Genomic DNA, 19,190 nt, shown 5'->3' with positions numbered 1-19,190 from the left:
TTGTTTACCGAAAAGGACTCCAAATGTTCAGTCAACTACGCGTAGTCGCAAGACGCAGCCCAAGCGGCACGGCTTAATCGCGTGGGGTAATTAATAAATCGATTAACTAAAATTATTAATCACTTGCCTCCCTCGCAAGCATAAGCTTCCGCTTCCGCCCCCAACAGCAGCTCTGATCGGCTCACCCGCCGTCTCGCCGCGATGAACGCGTCGCAGTTCATGGACAAGCAGATCCAGGGCCTCGCGGCCTCCGGCGCCGCCGCGTCCTCGCCGCCGGCATCCGGCGGCCTGGTCGATCTGATGAGCCCCGACCCGCAGGAGGAGGCGGAGAGCCACGCGCACCGCCCCCACCACGGCGAGGTGCTGCCCAGCTACGACTTCCAGCCCATCCGCCCCGCCAGTAGCGCCAGCGCCAGCGCCATCCCCGTTGGCTCGGCCCCTGCGGTGGGCGCCTGGGGCTCGCTCGACTCCAAAGCCGCGTCTCCCAACCCCCTCAAGGTATACTATCCTGCTCGTTCCCCCGCGCCGACGGCTCAGCTGATAGATGGATCTGTTCATAGTGCCCTTTCACTCGCAAATCGAACAAAAATTGTCGAAGTTGTTTTTAGGTTGCGTGCTTCGTAACACTGGGAGTTTAATTTGATTAAGTAGTTGGTGACGGCGTAGTTCACGATTTAGTTGGGAATGAAGGATTTGGTACGGTTGCTCACTTGCTCCTGGCATCATAAAGACAAACAAAGGAAGTAGCCTTTTTGGCTCCGTTGTTTGTGAAAGTTGATGCCTAGAGATTCCTCACAAAAAAATAGAGTATATGCAGATGTGATGCGTTTTCCTTTATCTACAGTGTGTATGATGACTTTGATTTCTTGTTACGAGTTGCCATTGCTTGGCTTATCCTATAGACAAAGCCCTAGGCTCTTTACGGAATTTGCAAATGACTATCGATATGACTAATGAGTTCTCTAACTCCTTGTACAATTGTTTCAGCCTTCCAGTAGCAACTTATCTTGGTACAATGCACTATATATTTGTGCTCTTATCTTTTTCAAAGCAGTGCTACATATATGTGTCCTTAAAAACATTGCTCAAAATTTGCCCCTTGCTTTTGTGCTCTGTGGTTTACCCCTTGCTTTTGTGCTCTCTGTGGCTGCACTTGCTGACCATGGGCCTTTTATTTTCTGTATAGTGCATTCATGTGAATGTTGTTTTCTATGACTTTGTTAGGAGAAAAACTACTGGCTGTGCTTTTTCTTTACTGGAGTCATTCAGGAAAAAAACATTATCATTTCAGTGTGTTAACTTCCTTATGCCTGTTCCTCCAGCATTGTTGAACTTTCAGTGATATAGGTTACAATGCTACATTCCATGCTTCAAATTCATACTGTATGTGTGCTTGCAAAGTCAGCACTATATTTGTGTTTTCAAATTCAGCATTATGTCATCATTATGCGCACTTTATGTATTCATGATAGTATATACTTCTTATTTGCTCTAATACAAGAATCATTAGTTCGGCCCATGCAATTTAGTGACCACTGTTTAATTTCTAACATGCAGGACACAGAATCCCAAGTCCATTCATTTCATCTATTTCTGTAAATTGTAATAACCAGTCGAGCATAAATTGTCTTTTTCAACATGATGCATGAATAATGATTGTCTGTCAATCCACATGATTATAATTGATATCACTGCCTTGTTATAATCACTGATTATAATTGTTTGTCAATTCTCCTATGGTGCAGACTTCTGGTGTATTGGAGCCTCATCACATGCTAAAGAAAGTTAGCCATGAAGAAGAGAGGAGCAACTTTAGTGCAGTCACTATAGTGGATATCGATCGTACCATGAAGAAATATGCTGACAATCTTCTACATGCACTTGAAGGTGTAAGCTCAAGGCTTTCACAGCTGGAGGACAGAACGTACCATCTTGAGAACTCTGTTGGTGAGCTGAAGTTAACCATTGGGAACAACAATGGAAGTACTGATGGAAAACTGAGGCAATTTGAGAACACACTGCGTGAGGTAAGATCCTGTTGCTGTAACACCCTCCCCCTCCCTGTGTGTCCTCTCTCCTCTTTTCTATGCTGGAGAATGAACCATTATTTTAGTTCTAATCTTCTTATAGTATTGAATATCTAATCTCTTTCTTTACCTCACCTATGTTTGTGACTCTCTTATACAACCTTTTTCTATACTCAAGCATTTTTGTGTTTTACTACTGACATTGAACCTATATCACTTATATGCATTGTTATCATTTCTATTTTTATTTCTAGCGGTTCATAGGTTGCAGCTGGGTACTTAAACTCGTATCATTGTTTATGATTGCTAACTTTATCTGTTCTAGGGATGTGCTGTATAATCTTTGGCTAATTTGTAAGGAGAATTGGCAATATGCCACCATCTGAATTTCTGTCTTAGTATAAATTTTCTTTCAGCCCCAACCAAAGTTTTGGGAGCATGTAGATGTATCAACATCAATTTTATTTATGACTATGTTATTTGTAATATGAAAACCATTTTTATGTGCTGTCCTGCTTTATGTTTCCGTTTATATTAACTTTTACATTTGTATCACGCGTGCTTCGTCTGATGGTTTATGTGTGTTCGTGTGGCATGTCCGCCTGTGTCACTCTTTGGTCTTTATCTTTCTATTGTGATTTTCCTGTTATAATTTTCTGGGCCATTGTAGGCAACTCCTCATTTGCTGCTCATTTGTACCAATCTGTTGTGTACCATAATTCCATAACAGTTGTGATGTTTAGTTCCATGATTAACCCTCTATTCACAACTTGCAGGTTCAAGCAGGTGTGCAGATTTTGCGTGACAAGCAGGAAATTGTTGAGACCCAGATCCAGCTTGCAAAGCTCCAAGTTCCCAAAGCAGAAGATGTTCAATCAGAAAATGCTGATGCTGGGCAGGCAGACTCACGGCAGCAGCCAACTCCACCCCAGCAAACCATTCAATTGCAGAACCAAGCCCCTCCCCTTTCCCAACCACCAGCACCGCTGCCTGCTCTTCCTGCTCCAACCGCGCCACCTCCGCCTCCAATTCAAAACCAACCTCCACCCCACTTCCCTGGCCATGTACCACCTCCCCAGGTTACATCAGTCTCACTTGCTCTGCCAGCACCTGCAGCGTCGTCCATAGCACAGGAAGCTTATTATGCCCCATCGTCACAGCCAACTGAGGCCACCCACCAGCAATTCCAAGCTCCACCAGGTCCGCAGCCTCAGGCGGCACAGCCTCCACCACCCCAGCATTACCAAACCCCACCTCAGTTTACTCAATATTCTCAACCTCCCCATCCTGCAACTGTTAACCCCTCAGCTGCACCTCCACCCCCAGTGCCCCAGCAACCTGAAGAGCCAGCACCGTATGGCCCTCCTGCTCAGAGCTATCCACCAAATGTCCGCCCACCGCCTCCTTACATGCCACCCCCTAGCGGACCTGCTGCTCCTTTCTACGGGCCAAACCCTGGCATGTATGAGGCTCCTCCTGCTGTCAGGCCAAACTCCGGGCCACCACCGCCCTATAATGCTGGATACAAACCACCAGGTGCAGGTGGTTTCTCCGATTCTTATGGTTACACCGGGTCTCCGTCCCACCATGGTAACGCTGGAATGAAGCAGCCCTCGCCCTTTGCCCCTCCCGGGGGAAGCGGCGGCTATGGCAGGCTCCCCACAGCTCAGGTGCTGCCCCAAGCCGCACCAGTCAGCTCTGCACCAGGTGGCTCCTCCGGCACCAGAGTGCCCATCGACGACGTGATCGACAAGGTGGCCACGATGGGGTTCTCGAAAGAGCAGGTCAGGGCGACAGTGCGCAAGCTGACCGAGAACGGGCAGAACGTGGACCTGAACATGGTGCTCGACAAGCTGATGAACGATGCCGACACCCAGCCTCAGAGGAGCTGGTACGGGCGGTGAGCGGAGCTGCCCGGGCTGGTTCCTGAGCAGAGAGCGCTGCCTGTGTATATCGCTGAACAGTCATGGTGCCACCATTCTTTTACATCCACCATTGAGTTTACAACGTCAATTGTAGTTAACTGTTACCCGCTGTTATGATGATGCACGAGCAACCATGTTATTTCCTGATCTGAGTGTTCTGTGCCAAGGCGTTTGGTTTTGGCATGAGGGGCCGTTCACGTGCTCTGTACTGTGCCCGCATACTTGCCGTTGCCGCCTATCGCTGTTGCGAGTGATTCCAGGTAGAATCTTGTATTTTTGTGCTTGAGACGACACGCCCTGTGGCATCTCGTCAGACGATGTTTTCCTTTTCGATGACTCGTTGGACGCCGCCTTCGCCCTTCGGGGTTGCCGATACTCAGAAATGTCTTGTAGCGGAGCGTGATCTGTCGCTGTACAAGAACTTTTGAAGTTTGCTTTTACGATGTTACTGAACCACCCCCGTCGCGTGCAATGGATCCAAGAAACGTCACAGCTCGATACAATCACCGTCAGAATTCCTCCTCTCAGCGGAACGATTTCCAGGCGCACCCGTCTCGCTCATGACACAACACTTTCCTCCTTGTGCCACGAATCCAAGCCTGCTTGGATAGCGCTACCAGTGTCAGCCCCAGGACCACACACCACGAGCCCCTTGCTCCCGCACGAGCCGTGCCGGGGTTGTGGTCGTGCACCATCGATCCATCCAAAGTTCGCTGCAACGGGCTCGCCGCCATCGGTCGCTCCAAAGTTTGCTGCAACAAGCTCGCCGCAAAAGGCACGGCCGCCGTCGTCCGCAAGCAACCGCCTCCGCCTCCCTCGCCTGTCGCCTCTCCCCTCGTCGTCCAGCGCCGCGGCACGCCGCGTGCGATGCGCGGGCAGCGTGTCGTGAGCACCGACCGGGTCTTTAAATCCAGGGGCCGCTTCCTCCTCGTGCTCGCCAGCCGCCCTCGTTGTCAGCAGCACGGCCGCAAGATAAGGCTGCTCCGCTGCTGCCCTGCCGGCAGCGCCGTGTTCGCTTCCGAGTATCCCGTTCCCGTTGCGACGATGGTGGCCGGTGGCGGTGAGAGGCCGTGGGCGCCGGCCGGCGCGGCCGGGCTCGCCGTGGGGGCGACGCTGCTGTGCAACGTCGCCTCCCTCGCGTACCTCCTCCGCGGCTACGTCGTCGACGGGCGCCGCCGCCGCCGCCAAGGGTGCGCGGCGAGGTCGGGCGCGGACGACGGCGCGCTGCTGGCGGACGAGGAGACCGAGGCGCCGGACCACGCCGTCGCGCTCCCGCCGGACGCCGTCCTCAACCTCGAGCTGTGCGCGCCCGCTAACTCATCTTCCCTCTCCACGTCGCGTCGCGGCACTAGCTAGGTAACTGCGTCTCGGACAGAGCAGGTGATCTCAAGGCTTTGGTTTGCCGTGCGTGCAGCGGCGATCCGACGATGTATGAGGCGTTCTGGCGGGAGGTCGGGGACCGCGCGGCGACGGTGATCCGGGGGTGGCAGGCGATGAGCTACTTCTCCGACCCCGACGCGCTCTGCTGGTTCCTCGAGCCGGAGTTCGAGCGCGAGGTGCGCCGGCTCCACCGCGTCGTCGGCAACGCCGTGGTCGACGGCTACCACCTCGTCGTCGGCACCGGCGCCACCCAACTCTACCAGGCCGCCATGTACGCGCTCAGCTCGCCGGCGCGCGGGGACAAGCCCGTCCCCGTCGTCTCGCCGGCGCCGTACTACTCCGTGAGATCACTCAGCACAGAGTGTTAGCCTTGCTGCTAGATATTACATCATTTAAAGCAAGCAAATTGATTTGGTGATTTTTGTCCTGCGTGCCAGTCGTATCCGCCGCAGACGGATCTCCAGCTCTCGGGGTTTTACCGCTGGGCCGGTGACGCCAGCACGTTCGCCGGCGGCGAGTGCATCGAGCTCGTCTGCTCGCCCAACAACCCCGACGGCGCCGTCCGCGAGTCCGTCATGAGCTCCGCCGCCGGTGCCAAGCCGATCCACGACCTGGTCTACTACTGGCCGCAGTACACGCCCATCACCGGGCGCGCCGCCCACGACATCATGCTCTTCACCGTGTCCAAGATCACCGGCCACGCCGGCACGAGGCTCGGGTACGTATCGATGTCTGTCCAATTCCCGGCGAGCAAAGCAAGCAATGCAGCAGCGTCGGCGCATTTCTGACAACGGCGGCGATGGGTGGTTTCCTCAGGTGGGCGCTGGTGAAGGACCGCGAGGTGGCGAAGAAGATGGTCTACTTCGTCGACCGGAGCACCATCGGCGTGTCCAAGGACTCGCAGCTGCGCGCCACCAAGATCCTCAGCGTCGTCTCCGACGCCTACGAGGCCCCACCGGCCGGCGACGGCGGCGCTGCTGTGCCCCGCCTCTTTGACTTCGCGCGGCGGCGCATGGAGGAGCGCTGGCGCACCCTGCGCGCCACCGTGGCGGCCTCCGGCGCCTTCAGCCTGCCGGAGGAGATCGCCGGCTACTGCGACTTCAACAAGCAAACCGTGGCAGCTTGTCCTGGTAACAATCAACTGCGATTCGCCATTGCCACCGCATAATTCAACAGATCGATTCTGAATTATCCTCGGATTTGGTCTGTTTCTAATTTGCAGCGTTCGCGTGGCTTCGGTGCGAGAAGGAAGACGTGGAGGACTGCGCCGAGTTCCTCGCCGGCCACAAGATCGTGGCTCGCGGCGGGAAGCAGTTCGGAGGAGACGCGCGGTGCGTCAGGATCAACATGCTGGACAGGGACCAAGTGTTCGACATGCTCGTGCAGCGCCTCTCCGCCATAAACTGAATAGACATAGACTGAATAATATGCATGGAGTGGTAGCAACCAACCATGGAATAAATTGAACCCGGACGATTATGGTGTTCGTTATCTCAGCTTAATCTCTCATCTATGCAATTTTGGTTTGTTTCTACAATTTGGACAGAATACTGCCAATCATTAGTATTATATATTAAAAATAAAATCTACTCACAATGTGCTCAACTATACTCCTATCACTTTAAATTTGTAAACAAATAATAAAGGATTATGGTATATCATGAAACCGTATCTTAACTCATGGTAAAGGAAAACACCGCTCTCGCCTTTTAGGGCGTGGGTTATCCCTTTCAGTCAATTAGTTGGTTTAGACTGGAGGCATACGCATCTTCTCCTATCCTGCTTAAGTTTGTCCTAAAAAAATTGTAATCGTTTGAACTCCAGGACAGAAGGGTACCTCTTTTAATGAGTATCTTGCATCATGCCATCAATTTGTTATTTCTTTCTTTCGAGTGTCACCAATATCTTGTTCTTCCAATAGACAATCTATTAACAAACTCACTGAGCACAATAATTCCTTAATCGTTTGTCATTAATTATTTAAAGCCCTCAAGGGGCCTAGCCGTACTTTTGAGGAATTCCTCTTTTACGGGGATCAATGATAAACTTATAAATGATTTATAAATACACTTTGATTTCTGTGATCAAATGTACATATTGGATTTTTTTTTTTGCAAGAACTCCCCTTGGCATTCGTGGGTTGCAACAACAAGTGTGAGAGTGAATAAAAAATAAATGTGATGCATATACCATAAAACTAAAACAAGGCATTACATCATATAGTTCTCAAACTAACATAAACAAGTCCTTACAAGCCATAAAGTTCAAGTTCTAACACATCACGCGCACAATCACACATTATGTTTACATGTCCAACATCAAGAAGAGATACAATTGTTTGTACCATACATATTGACTACATAGTATTTATCGTTTGATTTTTTTTCATATTCGAATAGTTTGAGTTAGTTTTAAGTTTGGAACAGGAAAAATGCTAAAACATTGTATGGGCCAAAATCCATATGGCTCCTGGTCAACATCTCTTTTCTCTCTTTCTTTCCTTCATTTTTCCAGCTAGCCCACAGTACTCACCTTTTAAGGACGTGCCTGGCTCATCCATCCCTCTTTCTCCCTTACTAGAATGCAATTCCATCCTTCATTGCCCTTTTCCTCCCTCCCTCTCTTTTCCCTAAGCTAAGCGTCTGAGCACAATAGCACCGTTGTTGGCCACTCCTAGCCACACCGACCACTCACCTTCCTTCCTAGCCCTACCTTCAAGATCACTAACCCCTTCCTACCCTCACTCGCTCATTTACATACTTAATCAGCCCCTAATGTCATGTAATTGCCATTCAAGTGGCCATCATTGTGGAAGCTGCCGCTCAAATCCGCTTCCCCCTAAGCCTCTCCTTCCTTACAATTACCATGCCATGGTGCTCCTCATTTACCCCCTTTAGCCACCCTCACAACCACTTCCTTCCAGTGTCTCTGTTCATTGCCATAGATACCATGGTAAGAAGACCCTGTGCCGGTTCTCCTTACTGTAAAGCCACTTCCCATAGCTCTCACTCTTTTGTTGTAATCATAGGGATCCAACGAAACCACCCTACCGCCTCTTTATGAGGATCCAAGCTTGTGACACCACCCTCACAAAGCTCTAACCCTGCACTGGTCCTCATCGTCACCAACTACCCATTGTGCATCTCTAGTTCTCCACCCAAATTGAAGGCACGAAAAGCTCCACATCCCCACTTTGTTTTTTTCGATGCTCACCGGTGAAATAAGGTCATACCGCCGTCACTACGTGACCCTATTCTAGGTGGTCCTATCTGTATGTGGACAGCTAAGATTATACCCATTTGGTCTTTAAATCTGATCCATTCAAACCAAAATCAATGGCCAAATGCAATCTTGACCTAACTCCCAAGTCAGACTGTCATATTTTAATCTAGCCCCTAAATATCCAAGCAATTATGTTGTCATTGTTTCATGCGTCTTATAAATATTTCGATCTAGCCCCCAAAGTTTACCCATAAATATGTATTAGTGACTTGCTTGGTTATCGCCAAGAAATAAATTATTTTATAGTTCATGTTTCCAAAAAAAAATCCTTGCTGGATCATAAATACCTTAAGCTGACATAATAAATACCAATTTCTAGTGTATTGATAATCAGGGGCAGAGCCAGGAATTACACATAGGGGGCAGTCATAGACGATAGACATACACATACCATGCTATAGATTATCAGTGCCATGACTCGATCGGGAGCATCTTTATATGTTAGCACATTTGTCACTACTAGTTACATACACATGAAGTGTTCGCAACATGAAAGAATATTTGAATACGATAGTTATTGAGAGTTAGACAGTATGAATTCGCACTATTATACATAAAACACAGCCAAAATAAATTGGATACTGATAGTTAGTTGTGATAGTGGAGTTTTATATAGTGATATGAGATGGTCCTAGTGTTATCAAAGAATATTTGCAATCATAACCATCAACAATTCCTTGAGTATGATTATGTCACTATTTTTAACAAAATAATTAACAATTATAGAAAATATCTTAGCTTAGTAATTAAAGACTAGCTCAAAAACACTCATTTATTCATATAGGTATGGGCTTCATGTGTATCCTATTATTTTTTATAATGATACATTTAAAGTATACTATGATATCGTAGCATTGAAAATGAATTATTATTATCCCAATATAGTTATGGTACATGAATAGTTGATCATGACTACTCATACTTATAACATATAACATTGAATATTCTAACAAGTAAAAGGCAATGCTTTGGGTAGAATCTCGCAACATGCAAAAGTTGAACTTGAAATTGGCTAGTACATTCTTCCATTAAATCAGCAACATTAATAGCATCTCATGCTTGCAATCACGACAGTAGTTTTTGAAGGCATTCATGGCTTCACTTTAAGGAGGCAACACGATTGATGAACACGTCGAAGGCTTCATCTGTGTCAAGCATGCTGACCCTCACAACCCTCTCATCCACACCAAACTTTGGTCCACCTCGAGTCATTATTTTGTTTTCACGTAGAAAACCCTCCAGGTCTTCTACACCATCCTTGTGGCAACGGAGCCATGCAAATGCTAGAAAAAACAAGCAATAAGAAATTAACTATGAGCAGTAATGTGAGGTAGAAAAGTATTCCAAAATAGTATTTAACAACTATAGTTATATTGTTAGGTGCAAAATGAAAATTTGAAGTGTGATGCTTACGAGGATTAGCTGCCACTATCTCCTTAGCAAAAGTGCAGTACCCAGAGAGCTCATTTGGGAGGCTAAAGATGCCTGAGGCTGCCACGGTAGCACGAAGTCTGCTCCAGCGTTCTGCCATTTTCCGCTGAGCAAAATGGAAGAGGCGGTTTGCCTCGCTAGCGGGCGATAGCTCATAGCCATCACAAACAGCCTTCAGGATCTTTGCAGCACGAAGTTGCGAGTCCTTGGACACACCAATGGTGTTTAGCTCCAAGAACTTGATCATTTTCTGGGCAACCTCCGTGTCCTTCACCAACGCCCACCTGCAAACATTCATGAAACAACCATTAATGTTGAAAAACTATCTACGAATATTATGCACGCATATTTATATTTAACAATCTATATCCTGTATGGAAAGATGGTTACCCTAGCCTTGTGCCAGCATGTCCAGTGCACTTAGAAACGGTGAACAGCATGATGTCGTGGCTAGCTGCCTCGGTGATGGGGGTGTGCTGCGGCCAATAGTAGGCGAAGTCATGGATTGTCTTCCCGTACTTGGCCTTGACGGTGGGTTTTCGGATGCCGCCATCAGGGTTGTTCGGTGAGCAGACGAGCTCGATGCAGGTGTCGCCATCAAAGGTATTGGCATCGCCATCCCAGCGGTAGAGCCCGGAGTTGAGGTAGTTAGTCACCGATGGGTAGGACTACGCACACTCAAAATCAATAGTTACCAAGAGCATTATTAGAAAATGAAGTGTATGTATTTATGTAAGCACTTGTTTTAGACATGCCAACCCTGATCTGCTCAAATTAACCAAACTTCATTTCTCTAGCTACATGAATGATGGATCTGCTGTTACCGAGTAGTAAGGCGCGGGCGAGACGACGCTCATGGGCTTGCCATCTTCAGCAGGCGAGAGCGCATAGAGCGCTGCCTGGAAGAGCTGCGTGGATCCGGTCCCGACGAGCAAGTGGTACCCTTCGACCACGGCGTTGCCGACGAGGCGGTGGAGGCGGCGCACCTCGCGTTCGAACCCGGGCTCGACGAACCAGCAGAAGCCGCTGAGGTCGGAGAAGTAGCTCATCGTCTGCCATCCAGGGATCACTATCGTCGCACGGTGTCCTATCCCCTTCCAGAATTTCTTGTACATAGTCGGGTCGCCACTGCAAGGACACCGAGAGAGAAAAAAAAGAAACCCACGAGTGTACAGTAATTAACAACATGCATGGATCTCATCATGAAGATGGATGGACTCATCAAGACAGAAAAAAAAACAGATCGATTGATGGATTTTGATCACTCACTGGTCGAGGTTCACGACAGAGTCGGGGGTGACCGGCGGCTTGCCTTTGGACGGCTCCACCGTGTTCTCCTCGCCGGATCGGCTCCCACCGAAGTAGCGCCGGCGGATGTACATCACGAGCAGGGCGAGGTTCACCGCCACGGATGCCGCAACCCCGATCCTCCCGGCGCACCGCACCGCCATCCCGCCGGTCTCCCTCGCCGCCATTATCTTCTCACTCCTCGATCTCTCCTGCAGAGACGGGCAAAAGGCAAGAAAGGCGAGGCGAGTGAGCGTTGTATATCTGTGTACCTTTGGGGGCTGCCGATCTTATAGCGGACGTAGTGGGGGAGGAGCACCGCGCGGCGCCCTGACCGTCGGCGTCTGGCGCCCGCGACCTCACTCACCTTCCTCGCGCCTTGCTCCGCGGGCCAGCGCGACCAGAAACGGCAGCCAGGGATCCCGCGCGTCGCGGAGCGTGGTGGCGAGGGAGGAGGCGTGCCGCGGTGGTCGATCCCTCTGCGTCGCGGAGCGCGAGGGTTTGCAATGGATCCACGCGGGGGGAATGAGGGTCGCGTGAGGGTTTTGGGCCACTGCAATGCGGGGGGCGCGTGAGTTGGTTGGATCGGATCGGAGGCCAGCTGCTACGGGGGCGTAGTCGCCCCTGTCCGTCCGAAACGGAAGGAAACACAGTGAGGTAGCAAACCAACTTCCTTTCCTCTCGTAGGACTTAACTTAGGAGCCGTTTGCATCTGTATTTTCCATCCACACAGCAAGTAATTAATAAGTATTACAGCCTGTTTGTTTATCAGAAATTAAGTGGAGAAAAAAACGTGGAGAATGATCTGCATGCAAGCTGGAAAGATTTGCATGCAAGCCATTGTGAAAATTTGCATGGTATATATTTGACTTCATGATCTAGGGCAGCTTATAGATTTGGTAAAATTAGCTAGGTTTTGACTATACTTTTGAAATAAACGAACAAAATACAAATATGTGTCATTTTGTCATCATGTTAGACATTCTAGTCCTTGATTCAATACGACAACACGACGTGGGGAGCTTGTAGTTTCCTCAATTGGAAAGTTACAAAGAGACGTATATGCCTACTTGTAGTGGCGGTTACTCTATAAGAGTTATAGAGGGGGCTATGCTTCGGAAACGGCAAACATAAAGCTAATTTTTGTCTCAATCGAAAGTAGCACGATATTCTACGAACGCGGTCACCAAATGTTACAAAAGGTGGGGCTATGCTTTGGAAACGGGTGAACATAAGAGATATTTTTATTTTAAACGGCTAAAAGCAACTAACTCTCTAGCCTACGGAAAGATAAACTTTGAAATCACATCCCTCAACAAAATGACAATAATTATGTGCCGTTATATATCCTATTTTAGGATCATAACAATACCAACAGACATAGGAAGCCAATACCGCACATTCAAACCTATACATATTCACAACAAATTTTCAAACCATACTAACTATGGACTGATGGCCTTATGGACCTAACTATAGCCATTTTGAACTAACTATCTTATCCCTAAACGTCATATATTTATGGACGGAGGGAGTATGTATTAGGCAAGTGTAGTTGTGAATAATTTTTCAATAAAATCATGGTACAAGCTATACAATTGCAAACATATAGTTGACTTTGCATGGTATATATTTGACTTCATGATGTAGGGCTGCTTAGAGATTTGATAAAATTAGCTAGTTTTTGACTTTTGAAATAAATGAGAAAAATACAAATATGTGACATTTTGTCTCTACATTAGACATTCTAGCTCTAGATCGAATGCAACAACACAACAACACGATGTGCAGAGCTTTTACTTTCTTCAATTGGAAAGTTACAAAGAGGCGCATATGCTTACTTGTAGCGGCGGTTACTAGATCTAGAAACATCATAGAGGGGGTTATGCTTTGGAAACGGCAAACATATATAAAGCATTTGTTTTCAAATGAATAGTAGCACGATACTCTATGACCGGCAGTCAACATGCGTTACAAAAGGTGGGGTTATGCTTTAGGAACGATGAACAAAAGAGATATTTTTGTTTTAAACGGCTATAAAAGCAACCAACTTCCTAGTCTACGGAACTCTAAACTTTAGAGTCGCATCCCTCAACAAAATGACACTAATTATATGCCATTATATATCCTATTTTAGGATAATAACAATGTTAACCGACATAGGAAACTAATACCGCACGTTCAAATATTCCAATATTTATATATGTTCACACCAAATTTTCAAACCATACTAACTATGGACTGATCGCCTTATGGGAAGGACAGGAAACTGATAAAACTTCTTAGTTGCCTTGCTAACTATGGGCATTTTGGCGCGTGTGCCTTGTGTCTAAAGGGTACAATTCGTGACGTGCTAAATATGTATTAGGCAGGTGTAGTTACGAATAATTTTTCAATACAATCATGGTACAGGCTATACAGTTGCTAACATATAGTTAGGAATAAACAGGGGTGAAGCAGATAAAATTAGCGATGTATCACTACAAATTGTAATGGCACTAACCATGCACAATAATATAGGGATAAAATTAGTGATGACATATTGTGGGAAAAAAATGAACTTTTCGATCCTGTGAAAGCAAAGTGTCGTGTCATCATCATGGAATTCTAGATAGAATTATTGGTTCCACGGAGGGTATGATACGATCATTCATAAAATTATTGCTAGTATGATTTCACAATATTGTCTTCACAGTTTTATTGCCAAAAGACACCTTTCAACAGATATACATGGTAACGATAGGAGCCCGTAGAACAAATCGAAAAAGCAAGATGTATAGAACAAATAAAAAAGCAAGACGTTTTTTTCAATCTACCATAATTCTAGCAAGCTAGGGTAATTTTCTTTTCAAGAATCATCCCAAATTCCCCCATATTCAGATTTGTACCAAATATCAGGCATATAATTTTGTTGCCCCCATATTCACCTGCTTACAGGAAATCCAATTGCAACGTAAAGGAGAGAAGTGGTAGAAATTGAAACAAAACTGCAAAATTTTGGGACAACTGAGCCTAATCAAGAGATAACATATCTTTTCTTATATATCTATATTGAAGGGAGGGTCATCTCTGTATATACACATGGAACGAAGTGTAAAACTTTCCTTGCACAAGCAGCTCAGACGTCATGAAGCTCATTTTATTTAAGTCCTAATTGGAGGAGAGTCCTTATCTTTGAGAAACCGGAAATACTCCTTCCGCACCATCTCCTTGCCATTTACGGGGTCAAAGCTGCATCTGTAGAAACTGATGGACACGCCGAAAAAAAAAACAGAGTAGATCGACGCCATCAGTGAGTATGCAAGTCAGTAAGTGACAGGGAGTGTTCATCAGTTCATGAATGATTTAAATTAAACAATTATTTGCTAATTTTGTTGTTATTACGTTCTGTCTGAATAATGAGGCAATGCAGTATATGGAAAAAATTTGTTGTTGTTTTTTTAAATAAAAGTAGTCCCAAAAAATGAAAAAAAAGTACCTTCCATCCATCCCGATAATCATGACGGTGTTTTGTTCTCCAAATGCTGCAACGTAGCGTGTGGTTTCTGGTAGACGGAACTGGGCGAATGACCATTCTGAGCTGAAGTAATCCGGCAGAATCCCTAAAGAACACAAAAGTTGATAAGAAATTCATGTAGTCCAGAATCAGATAATATGGAATAATGAAAAACATTCTTGACCCTGTGACGGCATAAATTCCATAGGTAGAGTGACTGCTAAGAATAAACTAACTGATTAACTAAGAACAGATAATAAACTAAGTCAATTCTAGTTTGGTAGTAGCGGCTTACACTAACTGACTACTAAGAACAAACTAAGTCAAGGATTGTATGATGACGTAAATGTATGTCTCATTGTCAAGAGAGTTATTATATACAAAATCACATACTATTTAGTACTTTTGCAATTCATTTTGCAAGAAAATGGAGAACACAAAAATAGCGGTGAATTTTAGAGGTGATTCAGGGTGTGTTTGGTTGCATGCACCACTTATGTATGCATGGATGATCCTGAATGGTGGAGTTCAACTAATTTGCTTTTACCAGGTTTACTCCTATTAGTAGAATAATGTATTAAGTGGGATGGCTTCATCCTGGATGTGTTGATACAATTCACCCAATCAAATAAAAGGATCATTATTATTTTGAACCATTCCATACATGAACCAAATGATATAAGCAACCAAACATACCCTTAGTGAACCTGTTGCTCGTTAGATAACGGACTTGAAGGAGTATATGCATCATCAGGGAAAAAATGGGAAGAGGTTTTGCGGTCACCTTTCATGAAGGACAAGGATGATCTTGCATTGGATGCAGTGTTTGTTTGCACGACTGAACTTGCCTCTGCAGATTGCTTGCCGCCTGCATCTTTCTTCACATCTCTAACCCTCAGGCTGAAAACATGCAGGGTTCCTTTGTCGCTGCACACCGCCAACCACTGCACATTCGGCGACAGCGCAATGCTATATATGTCAGCTTGGTCACGCCCTCTGCGCACCTGCAAATTCAGAAAACATTTACTGTCTATCTCTCAGTAAAAAAATTGTTACAGTACACCTTGATCGCTGCATTTGCAAGCTTGCAATCTCACCTCCTGCAAACAAGTCCCGTCCATGGTGCTGAACACCCTGACGAGGGTGCCCTTCACGCTGGCCGTGGCCAGGACAGCCCCGTCCGGGGTCATCGCCATGCACGCGATGTCCGAGCTGTGCGCGGCGACGCTCGTCGCCGCCTGCTCCTTCGTCCCCAGGTGCTCTACGCGGACCTGCCCGCGCGCCGTCCCGGGGCAGGCCAGCACCGGCGGCGCGCCGGCGTGGGAGGACAGGCAGCAGAGCCCCCGCGGGTTGAGCGCCGTCGGGATCTTCCAGCGCGGCCGCGCCGGGTCGGTCAGGCGGTAGACCCTGACCGTCCGGTCGAGGACAACGGCGAGGTAGGCCCTCGACACCCGGACGGCGCGGACGGCGGAGCGGATGCCGGGGATGTCGTAGACGCTCTGGCCCTGGCTGTCGTCCCAGAGCTCGACCCTGTGCCGCCCGGCCTCGCCGGCGGCGACCAGAGCGAAGATGTTGCTGCGGAACAGCATCTCGACGACGGCGTACCCGCCACCTTCGGGGTGGACGCGGCGCAGCTTCTCGTGGAACGGGGCGCAGCTGAAGACGCGGAAGTCGGCGGTAGTCGCCGCCGCGAAGCAGCTGCTGTCCTGGTTCCAGGAGACAGACAGCAGCCGGAAGCTGTTGTCGTCGTCGGTGTCGACGGCAGTGGAGTCGTCGGCTGCTACGGCGGCGTGGGCCATGGGTGACGACTGCCGGGAGTGGCCGTGACAGGGATCAGTTAAGAAACCCCCGCCGCCGGCCACGCTGGGTGGAAGACAAGTCCGGCGACGCCGGTGCCCGAGAAGATGCGGTAAGACGGCGAGTTGCCCGACGAAAACGATCGATAGGGACGACCACGCCGAGGGGATATATATAGCTACGTGTGCCGGTGTGTGTGCATGTATGGAGGTCGAGTCGAGCTCTGACTCTTTGGGCGTGTTGGGTTTCGATTCGGTCAGGCTGTGTTTGTGTTGGTGTCTCGCGCGCCGGCCGCGCCAACGCACAGCCCGGCCACGTCAGGATTATGCTTCTCGACGACTCAACCAGCCTTCTTGCTCTGTCCGAAACTCCGATCCATCCTGCTGCAACCGCGCCAAGCACCAATTCAAACCACCCCACGCCAGCAGCTGCCTCCGGTTCGCGCTTCCTTCCTCTGCTCCATTCATCAACTTCCTCTTCTCAGATCTCAAAGGAGCTCGTAGTATCCCACGCAGGGTCGAGCTCCTTGTCCATGTAGGAAGCTCTCGTGGGGTTAGCCGGTGGTAATTTGGTAAAAGAAACTGAAGATGCTGCTTTCTTTTATATATTGATTCAATGATTGATGAAAGTTGGATCAATCTACAATGGTTTTTCTGCACATGAATATGTTGTGTATTGTACCATGTTCTGTATTAGTGTTCTGTTTAGCTTTCTCACGTCAAGTGATATCTTCGTTGCTCGCAAAAAATGAAATAGAATAAATATTCCTTCCCTACGCTCGAGTTCTTCAAGAAAACAGGCTGGGCAAGGTAAATTAGACTAAACAAACTGAAATAATTAGTGTATTATTAGTGTATCTTCTTGGTGTATTATTAGTGTAAGAATAATCAATGATTGGTATTGGTAGCTCTTCCCGTTGAATGCTTAGCTCTCAATGTTCCAACTATTGATGGCCAGCCATGACTTTCTTACTATTACTAATTTAGTAATAGAACATGAAGCCACCTAGGAATCCTAGGTGGACATCCTAGAAAAAAATTCCCTCAAAAAAGAAAAACATCTAGCCATCGATTCGGTAGACTAAACTATCATAGCCATTGTATCTATTATATTTTCTAAAAAATTATCCACCTCTACCATTATGAAACTATCTTAAAGTAACCCCTAAATTTATATCTAAATTAACCACCTCTACCATTATAGAAAATAAACTAAAGTAACCCTAATCTTCATCTAAATTACCTACTTTAACCCCTAAATTTGCATCTAAATTGCTATCGCTAACATTATAAAAAATAACTTAAAGTAACCCCTTAAATTTGTATATAAATTACCCATATATGCCATTATTAAAAGTAACATGAGATAACATGTTTGTATAAAAATATTTAAGGTATATATGCATGGTATAGAAAATAATAATTAAGGTATATATGCATGGTGTGTGTGTCACCATTTATAAATAAATATAGAGGAAGTGATGAGAATATATATTTTCATGTTAAAAATATAGCTCAAAATTATGGTCCACTAAACAAATTCAAGTGCATACTCAATGCAAAGTAAAAAAACAAATATTATAAATGTAGATGGAAACATTATAGAGTAATTACTGAGTAAAGTCTATCACAATCAGATGAAGATAATAAGTATATATCTATATAAATATTGCGTTAGAATTAACAAATGAGAGAGAGTTCAAGTTAATAATTTTAATTTTTAGATATATGCCTTCATTTTTTTCAATTGGAGACTCCACATTCTCACGAGACACATCAGGAAAAAGACTAATCTTACAAATTCCCTAAAAAATAAAAAAATCTGGGTATAAATCATATAGACTCTAATAGTCATATCCATTGATTTATTATAATTTCTAAAAATTTATCCACCACTATCATTATAAAATTTTTCTAAAATAAACCTTTAAACCTATATCCAAATTATCCACCTCTGGCATAAAAAATTTAACATAAGCATATTATTCATCTAAATTTAGGGTGCCATGATCCTGCCGAGAATCAGTTCAGATCAATTCCTGGTGCAACTATAATTAGTGATCTGATACAGTGGCCATTTCTAGTGTGGCTGCAGTTTGAGCCATGTTTTAATATATAATTGTAGTTTCTCTACATGAGTTTTTCATTGCAAAGGTCTCGTCTCAAGAGTGGTAATTTGTAGCCTTGTTCTCGTACTTACAAAACTAGTAAACTACGCTCCGAACATATGAGGGAGTGGAACGCGATGGAGCAGCGTGTGAAGCTGGCCGCTCGCGCTCGGATACTTGCGTCCGCCATCGTCGGCGTGCATGCCGGCGTGCTGGATAACCTCGCCGTCGCCGTGCATCGAATTGAACTAGTGCTGGCGGATTTAGTTGGAAGTTTATGAGTGGGTGTTGATATGTTCCAAATAAGATGCAGGTGGATTTAGCAGTTCCAACAACTCAAGCCCATATTTCACCTCACGAGGGTTTAAATTAGGCCTTTTCAGGCCCAATGGCAAAAGAGCAGTGACGATTTTTATTCAAATGAGATGCAATCCGGTCGCAAAGAACTCCTCGTTCAA

General features: G+C 46.4%; 3 protein-coding genes across 3 annotated transcripts; 1 reads left to right on the top strand and 2 right to left on the bottom strand.

The window, feature by feature from the left end:
- The first annotated feature begins 126 nt into the window (after positions 1 to 126).
- Positions 127 to 6,864, top strand: LOC101785211. The gene is made up of 7 exons (XM_012844887.2): positions 127 to 498; positions 1,746 to 2,027; positions 2,804 to 3,918; positions 5,367 to 5,673; positions 5,770 to 6,050; positions 6,149 to 6,462; positions 6,555 to 6,864. The coding sequence occupies exons 1-7, from the start codon at positions 202 to 204 to the stop codon at positions 6,737 to 6,739; spliced, it is 2,781 nt and encodes a 926-aa protein (XP_012700341.1). The 5' UTR covers positions 127 to 201; the 3' UTR covers positions 6,740 to 6,864.
- Positions 6,865 to 9,592: 2,728 nt separating this feature from the next.
- On the bottom strand, positions 9,593 to 11,520 carry LOC101784814 (tryptophan aminotransferase-related protein 1). The gene is made up of 5 exons (XM_022825611.1): positions 11,315 to 11,520; positions 10,870 to 11,173; positions 10,436 to 10,713; positions 10,028 to 10,329; positions 9,593 to 9,897 (listed from the first exon to the last, which is right to left on the bottom strand). Exons 1-5 carry the CDS (start codon positions 11,518 to 11,520, stop codon positions 9,713 to 9,715), a joined length of 1,275 nt encoding a protein of 424 aa, XP_022681346.1. The 3' UTR covers positions 9,593 to 9,712.
- Positions 11,521 to 14,475: 2,955 nt separating this feature from the next.
- Positions 14,476 to 16,627, bottom strand: LOC101783496 (autophagy-related protein 18d). Its single transcript, XM_004963449.1, has 4 exons — positions 15,926 to 16,627; positions 15,613 to 15,832; positions 14,811 to 14,934; positions 14,476 to 14,578 (listed from the first exon to the last, which is right to left on the bottom strand). Exons 1-4 carry the CDS (start codon positions 16,625 to 16,627, stop codon positions 14,476 to 14,478), a joined length of 1,149 nt encoding a protein of 382 aa, XP_004963506.1.
- Between the last annotated feature and the right edge of the window lie 2,563 nt (positions 16,628 to 19,190).

The sequence above is a fragment of the Setaria italica genome, chromosome III (assembly GCF_000263155.2).
Source record: "Setaria italica strain Yugu1 chromosome III, Setaria_italica_v2.0, whole genome shotgun sequence".
Taxonomy (NCBI): Eukaryota; Viridiplantae; Streptophyta; class Magnoliopsida; order Poales; family Poaceae; genus Setaria; species Setaria italica.
This window is presented reverse-complemented; position numbering and strand designations above follow the sequence as displayed.